This window comes from Notamacropus eugenii, chromosome 3 (assembly GCF_028372415.1).
Source record: "Notamacropus eugenii isolate mMacEug1 chromosome 3, mMacEug1.pri_v2, whole genome shotgun sequence".
NCBI classification, from domain to species: domain Eukaryota; kingdom Metazoa; phylum Chordata; class Mammalia; order Diprotodontia; family Macropodidae; genus Notamacropus; species Notamacropus eugenii.
In genome coordinates this window covers 283033488-283060649 of record NC_092874.1, presented here as the reverse complement: position 1 = coordinate 283060649, position 27162 = coordinate 283033488, and the positions used below count along the sequence as shown (strand labels likewise).

Genomic DNA, 27162 nt, shown 5'->3' with positions numbered 1-27162 from the left:
CGGTCTGTCATTCTTTTGAGGCCTATTTCACATTATTCCTTTTTGTACATGGTATGTTCCTGCCAAATAGGTCTGCTCGCTCTTCCTCCTGGTTGAGGTCCCATCTCCCATCTCTGTGCCTTTTTACAGGTGAAAAACCCTCCTCCCCTCTCTCCCCCCAGTTCATGGAATACACTCAGCCTCTTCCAATGCCTCCCTCCTTTCAAAGTCCTATCCCTAAGCTGTTTACTACCAGAGTGGGTGCTGGTCCTCTTCTTCCTTTAAATAATCTTATACTAATACTTTTGTATCTCCCTAAGAGAAAGTAAGTTCTTTGAGGGCAGGGACCTTTTATTTCTAATACCTAATGCAGTGCTTTGTATGTGGTCAGTTCCTAAGAATCGAGTCGGAATAGAGCATTGAAATTCAAATTGTCCCAAAATGTCTAGGGAAAAAATGAGTTTGGGTATTAGCATTTGCCATTTTCCTCTCTTGACCTTATTCTTGCTAAAGAAGAAAAATAAATTTAAACTCATGTGTGTTCATATTTCCATAGCAAAGGTTAGTCCAGGCTAAATTTTATTAGTGGACTCAAATCATCACATAAAAGTCATTATTTGTTGTGTCCACAGAGGCCAGAAACTACCTGGCTGTGTAGGGTGAAGAGACGGCTGAAAAACTATGCTTAGGCCTCCTGAGGCTCACAGACGAACCTTCATAGTGTAGATTATTAATACAGACTATTCTAGAAGTCTTTGTGTGGTTTTAAGCTTCAGTAGCTTAAAAGTTTAATTTTAAAGCTTTAATAGGTAAAACTGCAGTAAGAGTTTTTGGGTCACCTTGTATTGTCTCCAAAGTTGTAAACTAAATTTCTGTTTATCTAGAAATTACTCCACTTGAATTATGTTTTTTTCATATTCTGCATTGTATTTTTATGAGGAAGGGACATGGGGTTTATTTTATTTTTAAAAGTTACTTCCAAAGTGTGTCATTGGTCTGTACAGACTCAATTAATCTTTTCCCACCTACAGGATGTTAGCACTGTAATTCAGGTTTCTAATATAATCGAGGCGCTGTAGAATCTTCAAATACTCTGTATCTGATCAAAGAAATGCTGAATGTCATTTGGTTTTGTATTGGTGTTGAGTGTTTTCTCTTATATTACAGTTCTTTGTAGCTCATAATCCGTGCATTACTTGTAGAGTTACTTAACCTTAAACATTTACACAACGAACATGACTCTCCATTCTCAAACCATTCAAGGAATAGAAGCTTATTGTTCTTGGATAAACAGGCGTGTACTTGAAGTGGGCAAACATACATTGTCTCCTTTGTGAACTCAAGGATAAAAGCTCCAGGAAAAGACACGATCTAAGCTGCATCTAAATGGAAGAAGTAGATGTCTGATGTCTAATGAATGAGGAGTGGCAGAGATAAAGGATGAAAATGGGGCACCGAAGATGCAGCCCTGGGAACATGCAGTGATTTAATCTGATTGGCTGAAAGGAAATGTGAGCTCTAAATGGAGCAGAGTGTCAGGAAAAGCTGGAGATGTATAATCCCAAAGGGGAAAAATATATATCGTGTATGTTGGATGAGGTTAGTTTCTGAGATAATGTGAATTATCTCAAATTGGGAAAAAAATGATAGAATACTACACATGTAAGACAATGTTGAGCAGAGGTGTAGGGAGGGGTCGGACCTCTGCTTTTGTTGTTATGGGGAACTCTTAGATGAAAAAGACTCAGTCCACCAATGTGGGTAATCTTTGCAGAGGCAGCTGGTCACACGGTAGGTAGAGCACTGGCCCCAGAGTTGAGAAGATCTGAGTTCAAATGTGGCCTTAGATACTTAGTGACTGTGGGACCTTGGGCGCAACTGAAAAATGGGAATAATAATGGCACTTGTTCTCCAGAGTTGTGAGTTTCTAAGGAGACAAGATTTCAGCACGTAGTGGGTGCTATATGAATGTTATTCTCTTCCCTTTCTCTATAAATAACCTTAGAGCAAGGGCATTTTGGAGTTGGGAAGACCTTTGCCAGTAGATAATGCCTGTGGACCTCTTTCTCAGTATCAGGTTTTAAATGCGTAAGATAAGATTTCTATTTAAGTACAGATAACTTTAAGGCAAGCAAGCAAGGTCACAGACCCAGGCTAAAAACCCTTGTCTTAGACTCACAGCACTGAGAGGCTAATTGACAATAAGGGTCACATAGCTAGGGAGGAACTGAACTCCAGTCCAAGCTCTGTGAGGCTGTATTGCCTCTCCTCAGGTATTGGATTACTCAGGAAATAAACGCAAGGTTTTCAGTGGAGGTCTTGTAGCTTCTGGTTAATTTGATAGGTTCTCCTTTGATTCTTCTGACTCCTACTGGAGGGAAAAATACTTGTAGAGCTAACTCAAAGCATATTGGGAGAGATTCAGCAGCTGAGTTTAAAATGAAAAGCAATGAAACGTTTTGTCAGAAAGTTAGAGATTCCTGCCCTCTCCCTTCCCCCAATCTTTTCACACTTGGACAGGTATGGTTTGCCTGAGATGATTTGGGGCAGTGTTTCTGAAGCAGGAGATTTTTGGGGAGTTTGAGAGGATGATGAGGCTGTGCTCCACAGGGGAATGCCACTGGGGTACAAAAAGCAGCCACCACACAAAATTCTGCCTGCCTGCCTCCTTCCTCCTTCTCGTTCTTCCTCCCTCCCTCCTCCTTTTCTCCCTACCTCCTTTCTTTCTTTCCTTCCTTCCTCCCTCTGTCCCTCCCTTCCTCTCCCTCTCCTCATCTCCTTTTCTTTCTTCCCTTTCAGATTGGTAGCAGAGAAAGCACACAGCCAATACTGCAGTAGTGACCTGGTAAATGTCAGAAATAGACAGATTATGTCATAGGGAGTAGTAAGACTTTGAATCTGACTATCCGTACTGAGTGGATGCTTGCAACATGCTTCTGCAGAACTTTGGGAAGAGAAAGAGTGATGGTGATGGAGGTGGTATTTTTTCAAATAGTAGTCTTAACAGGCATTTAATTTTCTCTTCAAATTCTTTCTGTCAACCTGCCGCCCCCCCGCCCCATCCCTACTGAGAAAGAAAAAAACCCTTTATACCAGATAATGAAGGCATGGTCAGTCCAAGCCCAACTTCACATGTAACTGCTTGATGTTGAAGTTATACATCAATACCTCTTCTTTTTCAGGTTTACAAAAAATTTGTCTCCTGATAAGATAAATCTTAGTACTCTAAAGGGAGAAGGCCAGCTGACAAACTTAGAGTTGGATGAAGAAGTTCTCCAAAATATGTTGGATCTGCCCACCTGGCTTGCTATCAACAAAGTCTTTTGTAATAAAGCGTCCATTAGGGTGAGCATTTCCTTGTGGTTGTTGGGGCTGGGTCTGGGTCTGGGGCTGGGGTGGGGGTGGGGCTTTCATTTTTCCTGTATTTCAAATAGACTTCTAGTTTAGCTTTCTTGTAAGTGAGAATGTTTTTTATATGGTTTGGAAGGTAGTTGGAAAACAATCATCTGTTGGTCTGAATGGCTATTTGAAAGTTGGTGTGCCTTATCAATGTACTAGAAAGCATATACATGGTGAAAATTGATGTTTCAGTTTGTCTTATAGATAAGTATTTAATATTAAAAGATGACAGGTTAAAGTTTATGAGAAGGGTTTTTTTTCATATAAATATGTGGGAATTGAAATTTCTTCAGTGCACAAAAGTCCTGTGATGTCATCCCTTTGGATATATTGCTTTTTGTAGTTCTGTATCACAACTTCACACCTTAGGCTTTTTTATGTGTTGTTGCATTGAAAAAAAAAATTCCTGTGGGGTGGCCATTGCTCTGGTGGGAACCTCTCCAATTTACTTAGGTTCAGCCAAGAACAACAGACATGCAGTTTGTGGCCTGACCCATTGCAAGCTGTTCTAGTTTGGTAATGCTTACTAAGGCTTGAGTTTCCATAACTCACGTTTGCCTCTCTCTGTGCTCCACTGAGACATTGAAAGTGAGGCCTTTGTAAATAAATTTAGACAAGTGATTTCCCCAACCTGCACTTTGCTTTCCACTAAAGTGGAGGTGGAGCTAAATGATCTCTCAGGATACTTTTCAGCTTTGTTCTGTGAGTCCATAGAATTCTCACCGATGAGACCTGTTTATTTTCGTTTTGGAGATTTCTCTCCAATAACTTGGTACTTACTAATTTTTTAAAGTAGCTCTTGCCTCTTTTTTTGGCATTTGTTTTTGCCCGTCATCTCCTCCTAAGTTTATAGATCTCTCTTGCTTGGAGAATTGTTGGTGACCATTTTGGGAATCTTTGATTGTTCCTATTGAGTTCAAGGGAGAAATAGATAAGTCATGTATAATGCTTCCTGCCATCTCTGCCACCCAAAGGACCACATTTAGGGGAAGCCTAAAGAACCAAAACATCAGCCTTCTACATTCAGATGAAATTCTGGGCTTTGAAGTCAAAACTTTAAAAGAAGCCTTCTATACTTTTGTTGAAAAATAAGTAGTTTTTCTGTGGGAAGGTTTTTTCCATTTATTTTAGCTCATATTTTAGTAGAGGAAATCCTCGAGCTTTGCTTGTATCCCTATCAGTCACCTTTTAATAGATAAACTATAATCATGTGGGGTTGGTTTCATTTCCAAAGTCTGTGTTCAGAGATGAGGCCTGTTAGGCAAGTTGTGTGATCCTAATTCTTGCTGTAAATCAGAGATGAGTTTTAGTGATAGAAGACCAAAAACGGTGCTTATGATACCCAAAAGAGGAGGTGGCAATATTATTTTTCCTACACAAATTTAAAATATCTTTAATTTCAAAGTATGATTCTGATTCCTTAATTTTGTTATTTTAATACCTAAGATAAAGAAAATAATCTATCTGGTATAATTTTTTTTCCTACAAGTATAAAAATGAATTTACCTTAGTAAGGTATTCTTAAAAGCTTTAAGGATTCACTTTGAAATGATACATACTTTTTTCTTTTGCAGATTCCTTGGACAAAATTGAAAACACACCCAATATGCTTGGTAAGTTCTGAAGGCATCCCAGAAATGAGAATTTATTTAAGTAGATATAGGTAGTATATTAAAATTAGGCTGCTATTTCAGATCAATGACAGTACCACACAAAACTTGTTTTCCTAGCTTATCAACAGGCCAACTTTGGGGCCATAGCTAACTCACTTAACACGAGACCTTCATTGTATCATCTGTATTTTTACTTCCCTTACTGGGATGTTTGGAAGATCCGAAGAGAATGATTACGTAAAGTACTCCATGAATTCTAAAGCGCTATAGAAATGTAAATGAAATAAAAAGACTGCCATGTTTTCCTGACTCTGCTGTGAACCAACTGGGTAAACATGGGAAAGTTCTTTAACTTTTCTTGGGTTTAATTTATCCATGTGTAAAATGAGGGGATTATAAAAAACTCCTTCTGAAGTCCCTTTCACACTTCGAGAATTCCAGATTCTAATCTTTCCTAACCTTATTAAATCTATAAAACCAATGTTGCCAAAATTAGAAGGAAAGCAGGAAACTGGGGAAAATTTTTTACATCAGGTGTCACTGATAGTGGCCTCATTTCTCAAATATATAGAGAACTGAATCAAATTTATAAAAATAACAGCCTTTACCCAATGGTCAAAGGGTACGCACAGGGAGTTTTCAGAAAAAGAAGTCAAAGTTGGCTATAGTCACGTGAAAAAAATGCTCTAAATCTGTTGATGTTGACTGTTAGTGTACTTACGAACTGGTCTCAGTTTGGGCCTACAGAGGTTGATAAAGCTGCATACCCTTTAACCCAGCGATGCCACTATTAGGTCTATATCGCAAAGAGATCAAAGAAAAAGAAAAAGGACCTTTTTATACAAAATATTTATAGCAGCTCTTTTTGTGGTGGCAAAGAGTTGGAAATTGAGGGTATGCCCATCAACTGGGGAATGACTCAATAAGTTATGTTTATGATTGTGATGGAATGCTATTGTGCCATAAGAAGTGACAAGGCAGATGGTTTCAGAAAAACTGGGGAAGAGTTACATGAATTGAAAAGGCATGAAGTGAGCAGAACCAGGAGATCACTGTACACAGTAAGAGCTGTATTGTAACAATCAGCTGCACAATCCTTAGCTACTCTGATTTGGCAGTGATCCAGGACAGTTCCGAAGGACCCATGATGAAAAATACTGTCTCCTTCCAGGGAGAGAACTGATTAACCCTAAAAACAAATTGAAGTATATATTTTTTCACTTTCTTTATTTTTTCCTGCTTTTTTTCCAACATGGCTAATATAAAAACATATTTTGCATGATTTCACATCTATATTGATATCATATTACCTACCCTCTCAATGAGTGAGGAGGGGTTGGAAGGAGGGAGAGAATTTGGAACTCAAAATTAAAATAAAAAAGAATACTTAAAATAAAGAATAAACTAAAAAAAGGGCAACCCTGCTTTAGCTATGACCACAACAGCAGCAAAATATTTCAGTCTTACTCTCTGATCCTGAGTGTCTTTTCTTGACCCGCCCTTGACCCATACTTCTTTATTTTTAGTACTGGGTTCACTCTGACTACCCTAGTTAGGTAGTTTCCAAAGTGGCCTTCCTGCTTCTAGTTTTTCCCACCTTTAATCCATTCTTCATATTGTTGCCCTAGTAATCTTCCTAATATATATCTCTGATTGTACCAGTCCTTTATTAAAAAACTTTGAAAAGTGACTTTTGTCTGCTGAATAAAACATAACACTCCTGATTGCGTCACTCATGGGCCTCAATGATATGGGTCCACACCAACTTTCTAGTCTTGTCTCATAGGACTCCATTTTAGTTAAGCTCAAACATGGAACTATTCTCCATCCCTGTTCTATTCCTGCCCTTGGCAGCTAGAATAGACTGAGTAAGTGTTCATCTCCCTCTGTTGAAGTCCCTCCCTACCTTCCAGGCCTAAATCAGGTGGTGTCTCTTACTCCTAGAAGCCTTTCCTGAGAGTGGTCTTCTGTTCCTCCACAGGTAAACTTGATTTCTTCCTCTTTTGATTTTTCACATGTAGCACATTTCCTTGTCCACTCCTTTGCACAGATCTCCTTTTCTATTGGTTGTTTGTATCTGTGGTCATCTCTCACCCCTCTCCTTGGATATGAGCTCCTCAAGAGCAGAATCTTTGTTGATTCCATCTGTGTATTCTCAGGACTTGCCAGAGTGATTTTTGCAGAGGCACTTACTGCATATAAATAATGAAACAAATGATGGAATTCCTATCATATTTACTTTTTACTGTTGTGACATAGAGCTGAAAGATACTTCCTCAGGATGGAGCCCTCCCCAAAAGAAAGATTTTTATTTGATGTCTTAAAGAGTAAATAAGTGGTATATTTCATTGATTTTCATATTGAGGTGTTATCTCTGAAAACTCACTTTTCTGTATCCCACATATGCAGTTAGTTGTCGCCTTGCCATTGCTACCTTTACAAAGTCGCTCACGTCTGGCCCTTGTTTTCCACTCGTATAGCTACCCCCTTATAGTAGACCCTCATCACCTCTCGCCTCCGTTATTCCCACAGCCTCCTGATTGTCCCCCTGCTCAGGTCTCTTCGCACCCAATCCATCCTACCTGCAGGGCCCAATGTAATTTTTCTTTAGCCCAGATATGACTCCCCAACTCAATTGACTCCAGTGGCTTCCTATTGCTCCTAGGACATACCAGCTTTCCTGTTCAGCTTTTGTGGCTATATGCAATTTGTCCCCAACTGATCTTTGCAGCCTCAAGGTACATTACTCTCCCTTTCATACTCTGCCAATCAGCTTATGGATTGACTTTTCCTATTTCCCATTGCCATACCTTTGCAATGGCCATCCCTCATGCCTTGAATGCATTCCCTTCTTGTGCCTAACAGAAGCCGTTCTAGATTGCTCTCCCTCTCTAACTAACTTGGGTTGAACTACTTTGCATATTTCTGTGTATTCACTTGATATTTGTGCTGTATGTATTTTTATATAGACTTCTTGTCTGTCCCATTCTAGTGTTGCAAGTTCTTTCAGAGTAGGGATTGTTTCATTCCTTGTCCTTGTCTCCTCCACATTGAGCACAGTGCCTGGCACGTAGTAGGCTCTAAATAAAAGCTGTCGATGAAGGGAGGGTTCTGTTTAAATATCAACTTGGGGTTCATCGAACTGTGTTGTAAAAGGTTTAGGGATTAAGGAGGAGTAGCCAGATCTGACCAAGCATTTAATGCCTCCCTCCGGCCAGCAGAGCACCCCTCAGAGTCTGATCTCAAGTCCCTCTACCACTTCTAATCAATGCCATGATCTGGCAGCCATGTTTCATGTTCTTCCCTTTTGTGTCCTCTCTGGTCTAGTCGCACTGGATTCCTTGTTTCCTAAACTCAGCATTGCCTCTTCTAATTCAGGGCATCTGCACAAACTCTCTCTTCCATGCCCAGAATAGTTTCCCTCTTTACTTCTGCCTCATGTCCTTATTTTAAGCCAGATAAGTTCACCGCTTTTGTGAAGCCATCCCTAAAACTTCCAGTTAGTAATGTGTTCTCCCTCTCTTTCTCCCTTTCTCTTTCTTCCCCCCACCCCCCAAATTATATGTTGTTTCCAGCTAGGTAGCACAGTAATTAGAGTACTAGACCTGGAGTCAGGCTGCCCTGACTTCAAATTGCACCTCAGATGCTTACTTTTTCTGTGACCTTGGGAAAGTCACTTACACTCTTTCTGCCCTGCTTTACTCATCTGTAAAATGGGAATAATGAGAGTACCTTCTTCCCAGGGTTGTTGTGTGGATAAATTAGATAATCATTGTAAAGCACTGAGTGCCTTGCACGTAGTAGGTACTTTATCAATATTTTTTCCTTTCCCTACTCTTCCACCTAGTAGAATGCACGTTGCTTGAGACCCAGGAGCTCTGCCATTTTTCTTCATATCCCCAGCACTTGGCAACATACTTTGCACATAGTAGCTTCCTCATAAATGTTTGTTACGTTGAGTTGAAATCCTGGAATCATAGGCTTGGAAGGGACTACAGATTGTTGAGCCTTTTTATGTCCTGGATGCCTTTGGCAGGTATTGAATACTCTGGATCTCTTCTCAAATTTGTTTTTTACATGCAAAAACTAAAACACAAGGGATTGCAAGAGAATCAGTTATATGGAAATGTAAATAATAATTTAATAAATTAAAAAAAAACAAGTTCATGGAGCCCAGAGTAAGAAGATCCCGCTCAACCTGAAGACTTCCCCACGACATATCTCTTAGAAGAGTTTAAACCTTTGCCTGATCGCTTCAAGTCAAGGATAATGCCTACAGTTCTGAGGCAGCCCCTGCTTCTTTTCCATGCCTCTCATTGTTAGGAAGTTGTTCTGTTTCCTGTAAATTTTTCTCTTTGCAAATTCCATCCACCATTCTTAGTTATTCTCCCAAGGCCAGGCTGAAAGTCCATGACAGCCATTCACATTTTCTGAGACAGTTATCATCTCTGCTCTTCTTCTCTCCCCTCCCCCCATCCAAATCTTCTTGGCAGGTTCCTTTGTTTTTAAGTAGGAAATATTAGCTCTTGACAGCAGCTTTATAGCCTGATGGCACTAGGCAGAGATGTTACTGGAGTAGGAGCTTTCCAAGGGGCCCTTTTCAAATCACCTCCTCTCATTTAATCTTTACTGTCACCTGGGACAAGAGAGTAGACAGAAGTGCTGTAAGCATTTTCTGAATTTATTTCCAAACTTGATCACTTCACTCTTTTGCTCATTTTGGATCTGCTACAACCTTTTGTTTTTCTATCTCCTGTGTACTTTCCCTGTAATATTTTGTATTTATGTATTTGTATTTATGCTGAAGTTGCTTACTAGAGCACCCATTAAGGATGGTCCTTCTCTGTCTAAACTGTGGTTCTCCCAGGAGTTGAACTTGCAAAAAGTAAAATTTTAGTAATGATAATAATAATAGTACTGACATTTTAGGAGGAGATGCATATTGCCTATTTTTGTCTTTGATGTTTTCCTTAGTCCCTGGATAAAGTAATAATGGAAATGAGCACATGTGAAGAACCCCGACTCCCTAACGGCCCATCACCTATTGCAACTGCTTCAGGACAGAGGTCAGTTATTAGGAGATTTGGGCCCAGTTTCCATGATTTGCATTGTTAGGTATAGCCAATTCTTCATTATCTGTAGCAGTGGAACTTGTTATTGTTAACACATTGAAGCCTGGTCATCGCTAACCTTCATTTCAATAGAAAATTTCTGCCAACTTTCCCTTTAAACATTTTTCAGTTCAATCGCTGACTCTTAGAATTGTCTGAGTTATTTGCAGCTTTTAGTGGCCTTTCTGTCTTCTGGCCAGGGTGCTAAGAATGCATGGCCCACAGGATAATAGACTGGTTTATCAGTTTGGGAATAACCAGGAGCTGACTTGGCATAGCTTTATGATACATCAGTGAAAATGTCGAGTGGCTCTTGAGAGGAAAACTGATAACCTACAAGTAGATGATTGCCATGTTGCTTTTTAAATAAAAAATGGTCAGCTCTCTGAATTGTTTTATTTCATTTTATGCTACAACTCTTTGCAAATTGAGCAATGCCAAGTGTAATGTATTAATTATTTACAAGGAATGTGAATAATCTTTCTGAAAAGTGCCTGATCATTCCTCATAGTCTCTTTGGATTTTTATATCAGGGTTTTTTAAGGTGAGGTAAACCTGTACTTATTCAAATTCTTTATTTTACATTTCTGGATTGTGATTTTTTTTTTAATTTATCATTTGTATTCTCATTGTGTCCATTTCTGGATTGTGTTGTTTTTTATTTATCGTTCATATTCTCATTGTGTTCATAGTGTGCTAGATACCATATAAAACAATAAACAAAGATGGTTTTGAGGACAAATATACTTATCTTATGGTTGAATTATGTTTGTCTTACCAGAAATTAGGCAGGGTGTTTTGGATTTCCCCAGTCCCTCAAGGTGCTTTCCACATTGGAACTTTGAGAATGTGAGGTAGACTTCTTCCAAAGTTGACTGCAGGTGAAATTTGTCACATCCATAGTTTGCCTACACCTGGAGTGCAGGCCATTAACTGAGTAATCCTGATATAGAGGGAAATGAGGTAGCAGGCAGCTACCAATGTGACTTATTCCTAGTCTTTGAACATGTTAAGAGTTACATATTTTTTCATAAACGTCTTTTTGAGTCACTAGCTGGTTAGTAGTGATGCTCCTTAACCACATGTCGTGATTGTGAATTGACTTTGGCTATTATAGGATAGAGGGGGTTGATCTTTAGATTTGACTGAAGTTGGAATTGAGGGATGGAAAGTGGATACAGTGGATAAACTCTGAAACTTGAATTAGGACAGTAATAGTGAGACAAAACTTACTGAGCCATTAAATCAGGCAGAGTAGTTAGCGTGGGCCATGTAGTGACCTGATGGCAGTTGAGCCATATGTCTACATTACCAAGTGCTTTTCATAATATCCTTTCTATTTTAGTCAACGTATGGTAAGATTTAGCAGACTTTGCAGCATTAGTAGGCATTTCTGCTAAGGCTTTATGTCTACTTACTAGCATGTTTTATATCCTGACTTAGAGAGATAACATGATTCTGTTTTGTATTAGTCCAGCCTACCCATTTTGTGAAAAGAGGCTAGTGGTCTAAAGAATTCGCTGAAGAGTAGATGTCTAATTTTATTAATAATAAACTCATTTATTAAAGTCTTTGTGGGGTAGTTAGGCACTTTTCAGGAGGATTATTCATATTCCTTGTGAATAGTTAATCCCGCATTACATGTAGCAGCTGCTTCTCTTTACCAATATTTATGCTTCACAGAATTGTCTTGCAAATAGTGACATCTAGTATAGTTTAGCTGAAACTATGCATATTTCATTTCATCCAAAGATAATATTTAATATTAATGTTTTTAAATGATAATATAAGATTTTGGATTTTTTTGCTAAAATATCAGATCATTTTTATTTATGTACTTATGTGAAGGTATTCCAGGTGACTTTTTTTCTTTTAACAAATCCATTCTTTAGCATTAAGAGATTATATTTTGTTTTGTTTTTCCAGTGAATATGGTTTTGCTGAAAAAGTAGTGGAGGGGATTACCGTTTCTGTAAATTCTATTATCATCCGAATTGGTGCAAAAGCATTCAATGCTTCATTTGAACTTTCCCAGCTAAGAATCTATAGTGTAAATACAAATTGGCAACATGGAGACTTACGGTGCACTCGTATTCAGGACCTGCAACGTGGAGAGGTAAGGCCAATGATTTTTTTTAAATGGAGCTTTTTGGCTACAGGTGAGTAGCAGGGAAAATTTAGAACAAGCTGTTCTCCTGGACCTAGCACTTGTGACACACTCACGTACCATTCCTTTGATGAGCTTTCTTTTAGGTTGCCTCTGTTTCCATCACACATGCAATTACTTGATGGTAATTGTGCATTAAATCCTTTCATAGTAATTGTTCTTTTAATGTTATAGATTAATGGATTAGTGAACCTCTTTTTCTCTTTTCTTTAAAGTAAAAAATTAAGAAACTGAATATGTTAGCTAAATTTATATTGGTCATTATGACTGATTGACCTACTTTCTACAAGAGAATTAGTTTACTTAAAATTTAAACTGTTATCCGAATTATATGAGATGAGGGAATCTTACTGAATTTGTAAGAAAAAGAATTCTTCCAGATGATAGAAAGGAAAATATATCAAAAAGTGCATGTAAAAATGAGATGCCTTTCTTATACAAGCAAGTAGGAATTAAAATTTTTCTGTGTGTTATTGTATATTAATTTCTTTTCTCCACCTTTAATAATGTGTTCTGAATTCCATTTCTACAAACATTTAAAACTATGTATGTGTTTTTTTAGATTTTGACATTTAAAGAAATTAATTGGCAGATGATCCGAATAGAAGCAGATGCTATCCAAAGTTCTCATCTTGAAATCATGAGTGCTCCAGTTCGACTAATAACTAACCAATCAAAAATTAGAGTCACACTTAAAAGAAGAGTAAGTCTGCAAGGTTATAACTGTTTTATTTTTATACTCTTTCCTCATTGTTAGTTACTAAAATAGTAATAAGTTTAAATATAAGCTTTCTGAGTGGAATGTTGGTTTGTAGAAGTAGATCATAGTGCCTAGGGCTGGAAGAAAGGGACCCTAATGATCTGGTGGAGCACTGGAAGAACACAGTACAAACTGGTTTGGTGGAGAAATGGATTCATTCAGCATTACACTAGGGTTTAAATTTCTACCAGATTTCATGAAACAAAAGTGGTGTGTCCATTACATGAGTGCTTTGGCATCATGAGGGTAGTTAGAGAGGAGCCTAGAGTTGGAGGACATTGGAGAAGCAGCTGATTTTGTGGACAAGGCCCCTGCCTTGGGGAATATGGCAAGTTTATAGCCCATTATGATTTAGGATTTGATTTGTTAAAGAAGATATGCTAGCGTGGTTAAATGAGAACCATCCATAATTGAGTGATAAAATTGTGTTATTCTTTACCTGTGCGGTGCTACCGTCTTTGTCAGTAGTTTTTATATGTAGCTTTCCACTCTCAAAGTTCAGATTGAGTTCTGCTAGTGGTTTTTGGATTGCAAGAAACAATAGAAACATATTAGTAGAGCGTAATAATCCTCCTGTAGATTTCTGTTGTGGTTCATCATTGCGTGGAAGTGACTGTGGATTCTTAAATTCTTTACAAAATATGAACAGTAACTGTTCTGATCATGTTGGCAGTGCCTTGAGTATGGATCCAGTCATGGATTTCCTATCTGTTGTCTGAGGACCAGTCTAACATAATTTTGGAGAGGCTTATTACTTCATTGTTAGCCACTTCAGTGTTATTTTTTTTTTCAGGCATGGGAGTTCATGAAAATTCTCTGCTGAGGCATAGCACACTTGCCTTTTGTGTAGCTCGAGGAAGTACTGAAAACAAAGAAATTTTGAATCCTTGATGTATTCAAGTATATCTAGATAAGATGCTATCACAATATATCCATATTCCTCATAGTACACTAACTTCAGTGGATAGAGTGCTTGGCCTGGAGTCAGGAGGACCTGAGTTCAAATCTGGCCTCAGACACTTTCTAGTTGTGTGACCCTGGACAAGTCACTTAACCCTGCTTGCCTCAGTTTCCTCACCTGTAAAATGAGCTGGAGAAGAAAATGGCAAACCACTTCAGCATCTTTGCCAAGAAAATCCTAAATGGGGTTACAAAGAGTCGGACACAGCTGAAATGACTAAACAACACACTAACATTTATACACTGAATGCTAAATTGTTCAATACCATCTCTGCCTTTTACTTTGGAAGATACTTAATCATTTCTGAGAACTGTATTAGAAGTTGGCATTTTCCTCCTTTTTTCAGTTTTTATTTTAGACTATCTAAGGTCTCAGAGGAAACAGGGCTATAGTTTTTTGTGGAGAAAACATCTATAGTGAATGCCATTAAAAATTTCAGAATGCTTACATCAAGATTTGATTCCATAAATTGATTTTGTTCAACAGTTAAAGGACTGCAATGTCATAGCAACAAAATTGGTGCTAATATTGGATGACCTGTTGTGGGTCTTAACGGATTCCCAGTTGAAGGCAATGGTGCAGTATGCCAAGTCCCTTAGTGAAGCCATAGAAAAATCGACAGAACAGAGGAAGAGCATGGCTTCGGAGCCTACCCAGGTATGCTGCTCAGTTCACAGATCAGTTGTGGGAATAGTTTAAGGAGAAAAAGAGCAAAATGGTTAAGAAATAACATTATTTCTGTCAGTTTAGAAAAAACCCCCCAATACCTTTCTTTGATTATTCATTCAAGGCCTTATGATGGACACAAATGGAGGAAATGCAGAACAGTTGGAGGACACATTGTTGCCTTCCAGAGTTTAGTCTTGTTCTTAGTTAGACAGAACAGACCTACTGTGTGGCAAGCATTGCTGTCTTAGGATAGGCCCAAACTAAATCAGGAAAGGCCCCTTGTCAAAGGCTTGGTTGTAAGTGATTGGATTTTTGTGACCACAGTGTGTAATGAAGACACTGTCCAAGAAGACTGGTATGGGGGCTGGAAGAGAAAAAACTGATAGGGAGCCCCAGGCTCCCAAAACAGTCTGTAGCAACTTTGTTCATGGTCACTGTGTTAGGCTTTGTCCTTTTAAGAGAGGGAAAATTTGGCCTCCATTTTGGTTCTCTATTAGGTAATTAGTGATGTAGACTTCAAGCGCTTTGAGAGCAGAGCCTTTTCTGTCTTCATATCCTTGTCCCCTAGCACTTTGGCTGGCTTGCACGGATTCAGGGCATAATGTTTGAACTGAATTAAAATATATACTTCTGTCATTCATACTTAGTTCCTACCATTGGTCACCTGCTTAAAGGAATATTTTGAAGCCAACAGAGATACATTTATTCCTATAAATATTCTCTTGTCCTCCCTTCCATTTGATTCAGGCCCTTTCCTGGAATCCACCTAGATGCTGCAGATGACAGAATCCAGAAAGATTCCCTTATAGGAAGAGAAAAGGCCTTAACTGTGCTGAGTAACATGCTCATAGCCCCAAGGACTTTATTCGCTGCTTAAAGTCTCTCTGACCATGTTTGAACAATAGTTTTAAGCAGTTTGAATTAATTGGTTTTAGGGGGGTTATTTTTTAAGATGTACCCTGATTTTCAGTAACTAGATTACTGCAAATATTTGTTTCCTGGTAAGTGAAGTTTTAAATACCAACTTAGAACTGTCCTCTGATTCTTCAGTTGATCTATGATCTCATCAATGAGGGTTTTCCCTTACCTGTGAAGATAGTAATACTACATCCTTTGTCGCCTCATGCAGTCCTTGTTTGCATGGTCCCACAAATCCATTGTAGAGGACTGGTGGTCATGATGGTGGGTTCTAATCTTTTCAGAGCTCTACTCCAGCTCCGAGTTCTCAGCAGGTGAAGACACCTCAAACGTCAGCTGTACCTGACCTCAATGATACCATTGCAAAGCTCTTCAGTGATTTTGATGTGAAAGAAACCTCCCATCACTTAGTAGTTTCTCACCTAGATCTGCATATATGTGATGACATTCACGCTAAAGAAAAAGGTAATAAGGCCGGCACATTTGAGTTCATTTGAGATGATTCTTTAATGGATTATAGAACTAGATCAGCTTTTATACTCTGCTTTATAAGAACTATGGTGACAGTGATAATGCAGATGGTTTTGTTTACTAGGCTTACCTTTAGCTATTAGGTAAAAAGATTGGTGAATGAGCCTCTGATTGAGATGCTGACACTTGGAGGGTTAAGGCTATGTGAGGCCCAATTCCTCCATCTGTCTTTTGTGCTACTTTGGGCCTGTCTTTGATATCCACATGGATTATTCACAGATGTCCGAACAAATTCCTACCTCCCATTGGGGTTCTAAGCTTCCTCAGCTTTATCTTACCCACACAGCTCAATATTTGTCAGGTAGCTTCCTTAAATAGCCTACTATTCCCCTATTTACAGTAAGCTTCAGAGATCCTGGCTAACTCTTTAGCAGTCAACTTCTCCACTACTAACGGTGTGTCCCAGCAGCCTACCTGCTGTAGAAAAGAATTCCCATCACTGCCACCGTCTACACAAAAGATGCTGTCTGGATCAGCCAGCCAGTTGGTTAGAACGTGGTGTTTAAGATGACAAGATCCCCCTTTGGGCCAGTTAGCATCAGATGACAGTGCTTCTTTTCTGCATGCCTGTATGGCCTTCCTTCCTCTAGCTAATTCTTTTCTCAACACTGGTTATTCTGATTTGTTGGTGTTGTTCAGATAATCTTCTTGTCTTCTGAGTTACCTTCTTTGACATAGATCTGTTTGCCTTTTTTGAATTTTTAGCCTGAAACTTATTTTGTTTTAATACATACTTACATGTAATGTGCTTAAATGAGAATCATTAGTCATATTTTGGGGCAGCTAGGTCTCGCAGCAGACAGAGTGTGTCAGGCTCGTAGTCAGAAAGACTCATCTTTCCGAGTCCAAATCCAGCCTCAGACACTGCCTGTGTGATATTGGGTAAGTCACCTTGCTTGCCTCAGTTTCCTCACCTGTAAAATGTGTTGGAGAAGGAAATGGCACATTTCTTTGCTAAGAAAATACCTTTGCTAAGAAAACCCCAAATGGAATCAGGAAGAATCGGACATGGCTTAAAAAAGATTGAATAACAACAAGTGATTATTAAGTGCCTAGGTATTTAGTTGTTATTTTCTAAATGACAAATTAAGTCTGTGTTGCACTTAATTGTTTGTTCTTTTGCAGAGTCTAGTAGACGTATTACTGGAGGAGCCATGCAACTCTCTTTTAGTCACCTAACTGTAGATTATTATCCTTATCACAAAGCAGGTATGTAAAACAAAAACCCCAGATGAGAGGTTGCTGAATTAGATTATATCTAATGTGCTTTAGATATTATGAAATTCTCTCTCCTTAAAATAATGCAAAATTTTCTCCTAGAAAGTAACCTGAATCCTATAAATCTAGTAAAAAATGTTTTGGAGATGAGAATAGATCATAGAAGTATTAATTTTTCAGAAAGCTCCTGCACTGTGATTCTCATTGAAATTTTTTTCTCAAAAGGATGTTCTTTTTTTCTGCCTCATTTTATATGGTGCTTGTTTTTTGTTTTTTTTTTAATCAGTACTTCTAGCCAAACAATTGATAACTTGTGGAAGACACTTATGGGATATTGAAGCTGGAGTCTATGCAAATTAGAAATAGTTTGCCTTCTATAATTAAAAATTTCCACTCAACTTAGATAGTGCTGATTTAAAAGTAAATCAGATTGAATTATCAGGTCTCAGGTAAGAGGTTTTAGAAACGTTACAGAACATCTGTTGTTCTCTGCATTGTAGGGGAGCATTTTTCCCCCACATGTACAAGACAAAAGAAGATGTACTTCTTTTGGTAGGAGATCTTTAAAAACTGAATATATGGTTTTTCTTTCCAAGTGGTGTACTTGACAGCTAGATTATTTAGACTTCTCGTTCTTAAGACCAGAATTTGATCGCTTTGTAAATAAAATTTTGTTTTAGCCAGTTTTTTTTACATATTGTTGAAATATTTGATGTCATGTTAGAAAGTTAAAGAGTTAGTATACCCCTTCCTTATGTTCCAAATTCTTAAGCTATTTGAAAACTGTTCATAGTGTAACAAAGTAAAACTCATGATAGAGAGCATGTTTCCATTTTCTTCACTCATTTTACTAGTTGAATTCTGATTTTGAAGCTTCTCAAGAAAGTTTTGATATCCACTTATATCATTGTTATTGATTTACTTTTATATGCCCCCAAGCAGTAAAACTTTTTATTTTAAGAATTTCCAGAGTATTTCTCTTATCAGATATATAATCTACTTGGTGCATTTGTGTTGAGCAGAATTTGACTGTTTTAACATTTCCATGGAGGATTAGGCTCAAGTGACCCCTGAGTTGAAATCCTCTTTGATAAAGGCCTCTCTCATGTTGGTGATGAACTCATTGTCAGGACTTTTCTCCCTAATTATAGAACTGAGATTCTGGCCAATGAAAGGTGCCCAACATGGTTGACATCATCAAACAGCTTAGCTTGGAGTTGAGAATGAGTCATTTGACAGCCCACATGAGTGGTTGCTTGACAAAAGCCCTGACAGATAATTAGCTTCAAGCTGGTTCTGCATATATGGGATCAGATTTTGCCCATTTTTAGATCTCTAAGAAACCAAAATAGGTGACAGGTAAATTTGAAAGAGAGTAGATTTTTTTAAAAAGTACCTTTTGTTTTCACATCACCTACATTTCCCAATAAAATAATAATAGCTAGCATTTATATCATGCTTACTATGTGCCAGGCACTGTGCTAAGTGCTTTATAAATATTATCTCATTTGAGCCTCACAAAGGTGGAAGGTGCTGTAATTATTTCCATTTTACAGATGAGAAAATGGAAGTAAATAATAGTTAATTGATTTGCCCAAAATCAAACAGTAGATAAGTGTCTGAGGCTCAGTTTGAACCCAGACCTTCCTGACTGTAGATCTGGTGCTCTATCCACTGTGTCACCTCACTGCCTTTAATATATCTCTGTTCCCTGTCTGTCCCAAAGAACTGTCTCTTGTGACCAAGAATCAGAAAGAGAGAGTTCAGCAAAACTAAGGAACAGGTAAACCAAGTCTGATATGATATACCTTGTCCCATGTCTGTGCTGCTCTGACCCTCCCAAGAATGGAGGGGGCTCCATCCTCTTTGATTCTGGTTTGAAGCCCAGCTTTGTCCCAGCAGGTGCTTCTGTTAGACCTGCTATTATTGTTTATGTCAGCAAGGACCCCAGCATGCACAGGAGGGCTGCTATACAGATGCTTAGGTCTGCTTTTCTGAAAGGAAAGCAACTTTGGAGGGGTCAACAATCACTTTAATCAAACACATATCATTCACTTAGTTCAGGGGAAAAAGTCAGCACCCTGAACTTCAGGGAAAATACAAACAGAAAGACCAACAGACAGGGCTTCCGACTGTCTGACCGTAGACAATAGAAGCACCAACATCTGGGTTCTCAAAGCTGGAGGGGCTTCTTAAAACAGCTGCCCAGAATCTCATCTGTAAGCCCCCAAGCAAAAGCTTACCTCCGAGTATCTGCTGTTTTCAGAGCTGGAGGTCACTACCCTCGAGACCCTTTGCCTCATTAGAAATGAACAGAGGGTGTCTGAGGTCTATTAATGGGTGGGGAAGATCTTTAACTCTTCCCCCCACCCACCATTAACCTCACATTATTCTTTTTCATTTTGGTTGTGTTTGTGTATTTACTGTTTCTACTTATTTCACTTTGTTTCAGTTAATAGGTAGTAGATTATTTAGGAGTAGGACTGGGGCCTGAGATCTCACTGGTCTAGGGATCTCTTAAATGAGGAAGCTTCTTCTGCTCCTCTACTCATTCTTTGGAGATTTGCCCAGAGCACTGAAGTTACGTGACCTACCTGGGACCACCCAGCCACAATCTGTTAAGTCTTGGAAACTTCACGACCACCTCTTATCCGCTACCCATGTTGCCTCTCTATCTTTTGTAAAATCTTGCTTATTTAAAAGCTTGAACCAAGGAGGAGAAATTAAATTTGTCTCTTGGTATTTGCAGGAGACAGTTGTAGTCACTGGATGTATTATAGTGATGCCACCAAGACCAAAAATGGATGGACCAAAGAATTGTTGGATGAGTTCAGCTCCAATGTTGAAATGCTTAAGCAGGCTGTGAAGGATCATAATGTCGATTCTCCTCCCAAATCCCCAACACATGCTCCCTCTCAGCATGTCCAAACAGGTGTGTTTCCTCTAACAGCGTCATAGGGTTTCATTACTACATTGTCATATATATATAGTGACATTGGCCTTTTCTCTGTTCTCTCTGTTTAATTTCTAAAGATCTGTACTCTAAAAATCTCAGGCTAGGGACTAAGGCACATAAAAAATTAAACTTTAATGGGTATAAAATCTTAAGTAGAATTTTTCAACACCTTTTGCAGTTTTGTGAAATCTTTTGAAGTAGGAGAGGTAGTAGGATGTAGTCATAGCCAAAGTCCTTGGAAGACATCTATCTTGGGCACTTTTCTGTGTGAAGGCTTCTTGTTTAAAAGATATGGGATCATTTAAACAATAAATGCTTTCTACTGCAGACTTCTAATAGTTCTATTAATAATAAGTCACCATGCTATTGACTGGGAAAATGCTTTTGCAATACATTAAAAAATTTTTTATTTCTTATAGGGAAAGAATCAGTGCCGAAGGGGATTCCTAGAACTCCTTCTACATCATGTGAACAATCAAAAGCTAAACTGATGTCCAGTTCTGTGGTGGTTAGACTTGCAGATTTCAATATATACCAAGTAAGTTTTATGTCCTTTCAGTGTCACTTATGAGAAATTTTAGTAGTCCTTACAAGTAGTTCTGGGAAACCAAAGCCAGCTACCATTTAATTTAAAATGAAGTGTTGTGACTAGGTCTGCCTGACATGGCTGAATTTAATTTAGGCTTAGGATCATTCTCTCCATCCGTTTTGCCCCAAGCTGTTTATATATCACAACTCTCTGAGATTATGGTTGACCATTGTATTGAGTACTTGGGTTTTTAGAATTATTTTTCCTGATGATTTTGTCCTTGCATAAAGTGTTCACTGGTTTCTGCTTCATTTCATTCTTCTTCACTTCCTGAAGATGTCCTGGGGTTCTCTCACAATATAATCTCTCATTACATCCTTGTAACACTATTTATTTAGTGATTCATTCCCTAATGGAAGATCACTTCTTGTGTTTCCATTTTTTTGCTCTAAGATAAAGGGCTGCTGTGAGTACTTTTTGCACGTGTGGATCTTTTCCTTCATTTCTTTGATCTGTCTGGAATATAGGGTTGGTAGTGGTAACATTGGGTCAGTGGATACACATAATTTAGTGACTTTTGGGGCATAGTTCCCAATTGCTTTCCAGAATGACTGGATCACTTCACTATTTTCCCAAGAGTGTGCTAATGTACCTGTCTTTTCACAGGCCTTTCCAGCAACTCTCATCTCCCCTTTTATTTTTAAAATTATTTTTTGGACACACTGAATCTCAGAGTTCTTTTAATTTTCATTTCTCTAATTACTAGTGATTTGGAGCACTTTATATGGTTACTGATAGCTTAGATTTCTTCCTTTGATAATTACTTTTCGATATCCTTTGACCATTTATCTGTGGAGAAATGACTTTTGTCCTCATATATTTAAATTAGTTCATTTTGTATCTTGGATAATCAGACCTTCGTGGCAGAAATTTGCTGCAAAGATTCCCCCCCCCCCCCCTTGACTCTTTCTCCTCTAATTTTATCAGCATTGATTTTGTTCCTGTAAAAACCTTTCGTTTTTTACAATGAAAATTTTCTGTTTTATCTAATATGATCATCTCTATTCCTTGTTAAGTAATGAATTCTTTTGCTCTCTGTGGCTGCTGAAGTGGCTTCCTTCTCTAATCCTTTTGTTTGTTTATGATGGATTCTGATATAGCTAGGTTATGTATTCGTTAGAGCACATCTCAGCATATGTGGTGGGAGATGTTGGTCTAAACCTTATCTCTGCCAGCCTGCTTTCCAGTTTTTCTGGTGGATTTTTGTTGCATGGTGAGGTTTTACCCTTCTTGTTCAGGTCTTCAGATTTAGCAAACATTTTGTTAGTTTGTCCCGTTGCCTTTGTGTGGTATACACCTAATTTGTTCCACTGACAGATTTTAGAAGTTTTGGTTTTTGTTGCTTTATGTAGCTTGAGGTCTGTTACTTTTAGGGTCCTTTCCTTCCAACTTGTTTTCATATTTGCCTTGAAATGGCTGTTCCTTTCCTTTTTGTTGTTCGTATAGGATGACCAAATGCACCATGAAATGAAGTTTCTTGTTGCCTCTGTGCACTCAGTAAAACCAACTCTCTTATTTCTTGTGTTTGCCTCCTCTGGAGAAATTGTGAGCTATTTAATTGCAGCCTCCTTCTGATTTTGTTTATAACAAAAAGGTCAAGACTGATAAATTCTGTTCGTCTGGTAGCATATCTTCTTGTTTGTTATTAGTTAAGGATCTCAATGTTTGGAGTATTAGTGACCAAATTAAACTTTATCGATGGCCTGTGATTATGTGCATCCCCTCTTTTCTTACAGTTCTCTGTGGTCACTGCAGAAACTGAAAGGGAGACTTCACAAGATTAGCAGTCATTTTGGATTTCTCTATTTTAGGTAAAATAGAGGGGGGAAGCTTATATGGCAGACTTTAGACATGGATTTTTTCTTTTACATGCCTATTGCTTAAATTTTGATTTTTACATATTATTCTCTTGGAATTTATTGTATTTAATCTTCATTTGTCAGATCATGGGGTGAGCAGTTGATGTTATCTTGTCATTTCAGTATCATCTCAAGTGTTTTTTTAAAAGATTAAATTTAAAGTTGAATCATGATTCCCTTCAACACTTATCCCTTGGGTTTTGAAAAAAGCAAAATCCCTCTTTAAAATTATGAATAAATCTTTTGAAAGTTGGCTGCCTGGAGTTTTTTTTTTTAAATCAAATATTTTGTTGTTAAAGTACTTTGAGATTACAGATTCCATCTGAAAAGTGTTTCATTCTTGATTTTAGAAAATGATACCATTTAAGCAGTCTGGATTCTCTTGCAGGTCTCTACAGCTGACCAGTATCGATCTTCCCCCAAATCTATGATTTCCTGCAATAAAAAATCCCTCTATCTTCCACAAGAAATGTCAGCTGTTTATATAGAGTTCACAGAATACTACTATCCAGATGGCAAGGATTTTCCCAGTAAGATATATTTTCTTCTGTTTCATGACTTATTTGGCACATAGTTATTAAGCTTCTGACAATTACCTGATGAAAATGTGATAATTTGAAGTATCAAAATTGTATTTCCAGAATAAATTGAAAGCTTTAATTCTCTTTGTAAAATTCAACTTAATTTTAGCTACTGAAAAAAAATTAATAATTCAGGGTGATTGTGGAATGTACAGCTAGTTTTTAGTGTTACTTTCAAACTAAATAACAAATTTATCACAGGCAAATTTTTATCATAGCAATACATTTGAAAAATGAATATTAAGAGCTGATAATAAGCTGTTGTGTTTTTTTTTAAAGTCAAGTTTATTCTATGAAGACAATTTTGAGATTCAGAGTTGAGCTGCTAATTTGTTGCATATATGACTCTTTGAAGCTAAATATTCCAGAAGTGATGCTTTATAGGACTTGCTCATGTTTATTGGGAACATCACTCCTAAGGCTTAGGAAAAACAATTTATGGGAAATCATTTTTATATTCTCCTCATCAGTGGAAGATTTCTGGATAAGAATTGTACCAGACAGAAAGGAAGGCTGTGATAAGAAGGGGTAGGGGAGTGTTCTCATCAATGATGTCACGCATCTGTCAGCGTCTTATTAATGACTTGAGGATGGATATTGATCTGGCTCTCCTTCTAAAACACTGCACTTAACTTTGATATATGGGTGGTGTGCTCAGGTGTACTTAGGATGGCTAGTTGGTGTAGTGGTTAGAGCAGTTGACCTGAGTCAGGAAGACCTGAGATCAAGGCACTGGACAGTTAAGTGGCCTCTTCAGATCTCAGGGTCTTTATTTAAGGAATAGGGATAATAATAGTGAAGATCAAATGAGGTGACCTACACAGAGCACTTACACAACTGTGAAGTGCTCTATAAATCCTAGCTATTGTTATGAACAGAAATGTTGATAAAGACTGCTGCTTCTCATTTTAGTTTATAAATGAACTTCTGCTGCACAGATCTATTTAGAACAAACATATATACAAGGAGGGACAGCCAGGTGGTGCAGTGGGTGGAGTGCCAAGCCTGGCAGGAGTCTTCCTGAATTCAAATCTGGCCTCAGACCCGTGGCAAGTCACTTCACCCTATTTGCCTCAGTTTCCTCATCTGCAAAAAGCTGGAAAAGGAAATGACAAAAACGCTTCAGTATCTTTGCCAAGAAAACCCCAGATGGGGCCATGAAAAGTTGGACACGACTGAACAATAACAATTTAAAAATGTACTAGAAAGGATGTGAACTTGGACAAACCGAAGCAATACAGGAATTTACTTTAGGTAGTTATCCATTCCCAGCTTACTAGATCCTTGCTCACTCTCCCCCCAACCCAAACTCAAGCCTTTTGTAATCTAGCACCTCATTGCCTTAATCTTAGTACATAATTTGTCCAGAAGTTTTCATGGACATTTCATTTGATCTTCACTATGACCTTTAGAAGTAAGTAGGAAAAAGATCTATTATTTCCATTTGACAAATGAGGAAATAGAAATAGGGATTATGATTATATGCCTTGCCCAAGATTACCTAGCTGGTTATTTAAAGAGCTGGAACTAGAACTCTTGTCTCCTAGCTTGTTCTTGGCTCTCTTTCCACTAATTCTATAAATGAACACACAAGGAATTTACATCCTTTTTCATTTAGCCCATTTTCTGTTTAAAAAGCCCTGAGCTTTGTGTCCAATGATTCCAGTGAACTAAGACCATTTTTCTGTTAAATTCAGCATTCGATTCAATGGACATTTATTAAGTACATACCACACTCATAACCCTGTGGTAGGCAGTGAAGCTACAAAGATGAAAAATGAGATTATGATCTCATTGATGGGAAGAGCCCTTTAGAAGGCAGGAATGAAGTATCTTTATAAATAACTTTTAAGAAAGAATAGATGATGATTGAATACAAAGGAAAAGTGACAGTAATCTGAGAGATTCGTTAAAGAAAACGGGGAGAGGGGGGAAAGATTTGAGGGGGGAGAGAGAAGGATGGTGGAAAGATATTGGAGGAGAGATATGGGGGAGAGAAAAAGCGATGGAGAGATAGGGAGAGAGAGTGGTGGGGGAATTGAGTATATAGAGATGAGAATGCAAGCCATGGGTGTGAATGAAGTGGCCAAAGAACAGTATAGAAAGAGAAAAGAAGAGGGTTAAGGGCAGCATTTTGTGGGGTGAGAGGAAACCGAAATCCGCAAAGGACACCAAGAAAGAGAGGTGAGAGAGCAGCGTCCAAGGTAGCTTTATACCAGTGTTGTGGTTTAGTGTTTGTGCTCATCCGAGTGCTTTCCAAAGAACATTCTTCAGTGTGAAAACCTTCTGTTTTTTTGCACTTTGAAGTGGACCTACCTAGACTTTTATTTTGGGTAATTTCTCAGGAAAGACTCCTTAAAACACTTTTTCTTTCTCTAAATAGTTTTATTTTCTAAATGTCATTTTTAATTAGCCAGCGTGTGTCTGTATGCCTGACAATATGGTCCCTGTCTTCAAAGAATTTACACTCTGGTTGTGCAGATAAGACAAAGCTTAGACCAGATTGATCAGTGAATGGGTGCAGTAACACTGCATATAGGTTTGTCATGGCCTTGCTGTATGCAGACCAGTGTAATATAAAGATAAAGAAGACCCTGGAGAGGTTCCTTCAAGGAGGTTACAGTATAATAGGTGATAATAAGAGAGGAGCACCTTCGTGATAGTAGGAACTAAGTTTGATTAGTAGATGTAAAGGTTGTGAGTGTCATACTGGGAGAGGTTGTCCCCTGTGGGGCATCAGGGAAGGTTTGTGAAGGAACAGTACTTGAACTGAAGCTGAAAAGGTATTTGAACCAGAGGAAGTAGAGGGAAGCGTTCTAGGCTTGGGAGGTGTCATGATGAAATGCCGAAAGTGAAGGAGGTGGGCAAATTGAGGGAATGGTGATGATCTCATGGAGCTACCATACTGAAGGCATAGGAGGGACTTAGTGTTAGATAAGTTGAAAAGATAAGTCAGAGTCAGAATAGGGAGGGCCCTGAATGTCCATGCTCATTTGCATCCACAAGATGGACAGTGAAGAGCTTTTGAAATTTTCTGAGCAAGATCCTGTTGAAATTCGAGAAGATGGCACTAGTAATGGTCTGTACGGTAGGATGGAGTAGACACAGTGACGAGGGCATGGTAGTTGTCCAAGCAAGGACGAGGAGTGCGCACAATGGGGGATCCGCTGGGAATGGGTGCTGGAGATAGACAAATAAGAGATCTCCTTCTGGGTTGGCAGTCATTCATTGAAGTTAGCCTCTAAATTAATTTGGAGAGGGCACGTTCAGCTGAGAAATGTCATCGTAAATCACAGATGGCAGAAAAGTGAGTGAGAGGAGATGAAGTAGAGGCAATCAGTGTAAACAGCTTTTTCTGGGAGTTTGATGGAAGAAGGGAAGAGTGATCTTGGATGATAGTTTGAGGGGATGGCAGGGTCTAGTGAGGGATTTTTGAGAATAATTTCCTAGGTAGTGGTTAGTGATTTGAGAGCAGAGCCCACGTCTCATAAAACGAGCTGTGTCCAAAGTAACAGTATCTAATTAGGTGCTGAATTTTGTGGTATATTAAAGTCATGTAGGATTTCCATGAGGGCTGAAGTAGTCAAGAGTTTTCACTGCAAAGATGGTCCTTGAACTGAACCTTATCAGAAGGACATGGGTGACTAGAATGGGAAAGCTGAGAGAAGGACGGGGAGATGGAGATGGGAATGAACATGGTGCATTCATGGGGTGTTGAAGAGACCAGCCTAATGAGGAAGGTGATGGAAGAGTTTGGCACAAATGTGGCACAGTGGAACTGCAGGCTCATATTCTGCCCCTTTCACCTTGTGACCTTAGTTGCTTACAATGCTTCTTAAACCTTTTCGACT

The 27162-nt window shown here is 38.4% G+C and overlaps 1 protein-coding gene across 2 annotated transcripts in view; it reads left to right on the top strand.

The window, feature by feature from the left end:
• The window catches only part of BLTP3B (bridge-like lipid transfer protein family member 3B), a 93533-nt gene that overhangs the window by 46292 nt on the left and 20079 nt on the right, over positions 1-27162 (top strand). For both annotated transcript variants that reach the window (XM_072655670.1, XM_072655671.1), the window contains exons 2-12: positions 3162-3324; positions 4953-4991; positions 9966-10057; positions 12029-12218; positions 12832-12972; positions 14477-14647; positions 15862-16042; positions 17234-17317; positions 20076-20258; positions 20702-20820; positions 23119-23260. In XM_072655670.1, the coding sequence (XP_072511771.1) occupies positions 3162-3324; positions 4953-4991; positions 9966-10057; positions 12029-12218; positions 12832-12972; positions 14477-14647; positions 15862-16042; positions 17234-17317; positions 20076-20258; positions 20702-20820; positions 23119-23260 (1505 nt within the window). The remainder of the gene's footprint in view (positions 1-3161; positions 3325-4952; positions 4992-9965; positions 10058-12028; positions 12219-12831; positions 12973-14476; positions 14648-15861; positions 16043-17233; positions 17318-20075; positions 20259-20701; positions 20821-23118; positions 23261-27162) is intronic.